Source organism: Abrus precatorius, unplaced genomic scaffold (genome assembly GCF_003935025.1).
Source record: "Abrus precatorius isolate BTA unplaced genomic scaffold, Abrus_2018 Scaffold7, whole genome shotgun sequence".
Taxonomy (NCBI): Eukaryota; Viridiplantae; Streptophyta; class Magnoliopsida; order Fabales; family Fabaceae; genus Abrus; species Abrus precatorius.
In genome coordinates this window covers 7538186-7543044 of record NW_020874417.1, presented here as the reverse complement: position 1 = coordinate 7543044, position 4859 = coordinate 7538186, and the positions used below count along the sequence as shown (strand labels likewise).

At 30.6% G+C, this 4859-nt stretch overlaps 1 protein-coding gene across 1 annotated transcript; it reads left to right on the top strand.

Moving 5' to 3' along the window:
• Positions 1-3446: 3446 nt before the first annotated feature.
• Positions 3447-3995, top strand: LOC113873742 (VQ motif-containing protein 25-like). Its single transcript, XM_027512037.1, has one exon. The coding sequence runs from the start codon at positions 3447-3449 to the stop codon at positions 3993-3995; it is 549 nt and encodes a 182-aa protein (XP_027367838.1).
• The last annotated feature ends 864 nt before the right edge of the window (positions 3996-4859 follow it).

Genomic DNA, 4859 nt, shown 5'->3' with positions numbered 1-4859 from the left:
TCGAATAAAGAAATCATATATGAATGTCCACTAGCAAGGGGCCAAAAGAACTCCGGCTGAAATGAATAAGAGAACTAAATATAAAGTACCTGGTGTTTGGAGATTATGATTGTAAGAGCATATCAAAAAGCTCAATTACCTATAGCCAGATGGAGGCGCCAAAACTGTTATCTGAGTGTTCCATCAATATCATTAAATCAAGACAAATGGCAATGTTAGAACTTAACTCTTTATCTTTATTAATATATGAATATCTCTCTGTGTGTGTGAGAGAGAGAGACTAAGGTACCTTGCAAGAAACAGAAGTACAGATGCATTGAAGTTGTGTTTGTTTTTAATTAGTTAACGTAGTGAATGTTTAGTTTTATTTATTTTAAATAAACAATATGTTCGAATGCCTCATCATCTAGACATACTTGTAACTATCAGATTAATTTTTCATCAATTGTTTACGAAGTTTAATTGTATTTTAATCCTTCAATATGTATGTGTGTAAGTGTCAAATAATTTCCTATTTATGGGTACTGTACTGTGTCTCTTTAGCAAGGAAAAGATAATACTTTGTTCCACAGACACGCCTACCCTTTCTACTTGCCAAAGGCTTCAAGTAATGTGCATAGTTTCTCAGCAAAAAAACATTTGTGTATATTAGCCTTTAATTTTAACAAATTTAATTTAAAATTATTAAAAGTATTGAGATATGTATCAAAATTAATTTTAACTATAATTTGTTATTAAAATATATATTTTAATTACAATTTTGAATTTATATATGATTGGTCCATTGTGAAACTCTAGATCTTTCAATGTATTTGGTGTAGCTAACCGACGTGTTATGACTCAATAGCATTTAGAAAAGTGCTTACTCAGGCTTTTGAAAATAAGAAAATTTCCATTTGTGAAATAAACGCTGCTAAAAAAAAAGCATTAAAATGATTTAGTAATGTTAGAGATTAAACTAAAAAAAAATGTTTGAGATTAAATTATAATTCCGTTACCCTTTAGTGACAGCAATTTTGTCGTTTTTCTAATTAAATGATCACTAATAACTCAGTTTTCTGCGTATGAATCTTGTCAAGTGAGTGAAGTTGCTGGTACAACTTACAATTACTTCTATAATTTTCCATAGCCTCATCAAATCACAATAGCAACGCATTTAACTCTATTTATTACCGAATTAAGGAAAATAAAAATGAAAAAGAAAGAAACTCTATTTTCAAGAGTTTAATAATGAATCCTACCTAGCAACATATAATCAGCCACATAACTATATATAACAAGAAGTGATAGGCATATACAATATTTGCATTTATTTTCTTTATTAAAAATACGATTTCATGATTTGGTTAATTTGCTGTTGATTAATTGGTGCGAGTCAAGAGGGCGAAAACGAAAAGGAACACATAAAATGTAATGTAAGCATACAATAAAAAGCAAAGATAAGAACAGTGATAAAGAGATCCAAACACATGCAAGTGGTAAAAAGCTGCACAATTTGTTCCTCTGTAACGCGGATTACTTACGTATATCATAGCTGTCGTTAATTTATACAAGTATTGGCATGTGGGGTTCAATATTCCAACCACACTGATTTCGTGTAACAATTACCTAACCCCAATTTCAAACAAAATTTCATTTTCTAGCTAAATCTAGCTGTACTTTATACAAATGTTCCAAACGATTTGCATAAATCATTATCGCTGGTTGCATCATTTTCAGTCGCTAAAGATTTTCATTAATTATAAAGTGTTTAAATTTGTATTTAAATGCTTATAAATTTACGTTATTAATAATAATATTTAACCTTTGTAGATTTTTTAATATATTTTTAAATGTATATGGCATTTTTATTAGATGTAAAAGAATATATAACTTGTAATATAGTGTCATGTGTATATCATGTATTAATCAACTAACCTACGTAGCATACGCTCCAAAAGAAATTTAGGCTTCTGTGTGCTTAATAGGTTAGAGCATGTATATAAACAGCAAGATCTGACTTTGGTGGGTTAATATATATTGTGTATCTGTATATAAAAGAACAACAAATTATTTGCTCATTTCATTGCATATATCTGGTACAGTCCTCTTTAAAACAAGTGATTGACTTTGTTGATTTTAGCCATTTTAATGTGTATATAGAGACTTGAGTTGTCTTGTAGTATATGGAGATCATGTTCTTAACTGGTAAATCTGCAGAAATGACCGGCGGTGTTGGTGGCTTGATTTGAAGATGAAAGAACAATTTAACTATGATGCTATTGTACTCTATATAATATAATAATATCTGTAGCCAGATAAGGATGAATACTGCTTGAATAAATTAATCAGTCACAATATATGTTATGAAAAATAAATTCACAATAATTTAGGATGTAATGATATTTTTAGGAGACCACATCTATACAGATATATGCATCATATTGGATATCTGAGAAATTAGTTATAGTATTTGTTTTTAATATGTTTAATACCACATGCTTTTCACTAGACTCTTATCGTGGATAATCTTTAGATTGTGCTTAAACTTAGCAATGCTAAGATTATACACCACGTAATATAATAATAATAATGACATTTAATTAAACATCATTTTGGTATTAACTACATCATAAGTACATCATTTTCATTTTAACAATAAGACAAAAGAAGTATGCATTCCAAATAATTTCCTGATCCTTTCTCTTCCCAATAAAAGTGTGAATTTCATTTTGCTAATAGCAAAACACGTGTTGATGTAACAATTAATTATTTTCTTTTTTTTTCCAAAACTTTTGCCTTAAATATGCAATAACCTTTTTCCTCCCTCAAAACAGTTATCTGACAAAGTTTGGGAAATAGTATTCATATCTTCATTCTTGGCCCACTCTCTGTCACATTAGATTAAACTAATAGCTTATTGCCTTATTGAGAGACGATAATTCTAAAAATAAAGAAGAAAACAAATTTTTTTTATCTAGATAACAAGTAATCAGATATTTAAATTAAAAATCAACAATTTGCATCTATGTGGATGCTATGGTCATTTCAGGGAAGGTAATTAAGAAAAACTGTGTCCACACCCACTTTCCTCTCTCAAGGTATGATACAAATATAAAATATGCACATACATAGCAATTAAAATTTCTCTCTAGTATAATAATCAAAAGTGGGAAATCAGGGGACCATTGAGTTCTGATTACTTTATTGACTCTCTCTTTGCATTTGTCAGACCAGGATTCATCTAATCCTTGCTCCCAACAGACAGCTTGATATTATTATTATTCCCTTTCCAAAATTTCCCTTTTTTATTTGTTCCTTTGTCCTTTTAAACTATCCCTCCTTTTGCATATTCATGCCCTATGCTCCTTATAAATATGATTCCCTTTCTTCTCTCTTCCTAACAATCACACAAATTAACTACCCCGCTTTCTTCCTTACTTTTTTATGTTCTAATTTGATTTGCCATGGAAAACATGAAGCTCAGAAAACACACTCACACATTCATAGCCAATTCACACACAGCTTCCCTAGCCATGCACAAAGATTCTCACATAGTGTCCAAAAGCAAGCCCAAGATACGCATAATTCACATATTTGCACCCGAGATAATTAAGACCGATGTTGAGAACTTCAGGGAGCTTGTGCAAAAGTTAACTGGGAAACCAAGTGGAGAAACCAAGTGTTGCAAGAAAAAGAAGACCAGGGTCATAGCAAAAAGAGAGCAAGAATCAAGGAGTAGCAGTAGTAGTGGTAGTGGCGTTTCAGAGGATCACACCAAAAAGATTGAGATGAGGAATAATATTTGTGGTGGGTTTTGGGGATTGGATGTGACAAGGGAAAGAGTCAAAGAAGAAGAGGTAGGAGTTTGTTGTAGTGATGCAAGTTCTGGTGGGTATTTGGGAGGCTTCTCGGATTTGGAAGGGTTCATTTCTGAGATTAATGGTGGATTTCCTTTGCTTCCTTTAGATGGTAATCATTTGATGCAAGGGTTTGAAGAATCTCAACTTTTATAGGATATATAGATATGTATGCTAGATCATATAGATATATATATATATGTTCCTTCATTTGGAAGTTCATATATATAGTTTCTTGTGTTTGATTATGAGATGTTTTGGCTTTCTTACGATATATAGAATAGCTGACTTGTGAATTTCATATCCATCTCCTTTTACAATTTTTCTCTATTTTTTTTAGTACACAAGTTGTTCACTTCTGCGGAGAGATCAGAAAAATCAAGCACATTCAAGCCTAATTAATTGATTAATATGGGTATACACTGATTGATTCTATTTCAGAGGAATAAGAATATTAACGAGTGAAATTGCGATTTTGTTCACTTTGTGCTTTAATTGTAAGGATCGGAGCCAGGGTTCTCAGGCCATGAATGCCATCGGCATGCACATACACCACACTTGATATATCCTCTAATTCATTGAATAAAGTTTAATATTGAGTTTGTTTATCTTTCTTTTGAAAGTAGTGGTGTTTTTATCTTGTATACTTGACTCTCTTTCACTCTCTCTCTCTCTCTCTGTGTGTGTGTGTGTGTAAATATTACACAGAATTAAATGCTTTTGGCTTATTTGGCAAGCAAAACATTTGGTATTCGTTTTTTGGGGAGTTTATTATTATTTTAAAGTGTTTATAGTCACTTTACTTTAAATAATTAACAATAAGAATATTAGAATAAAAATATTAAATAAAAATTAAGATTAACAATAAATATATAAAAACAGTAATAGGCACTCTCATGTTTATTACTTTCCTTGCAAGAATAATGATATTTAAGGTCCAGATGCATGGTTTTCTTTGTATTATTATTTCTCACTATTTATATATTGGCACATGCAAATAATTTAAAGAAAAAAAAAGGA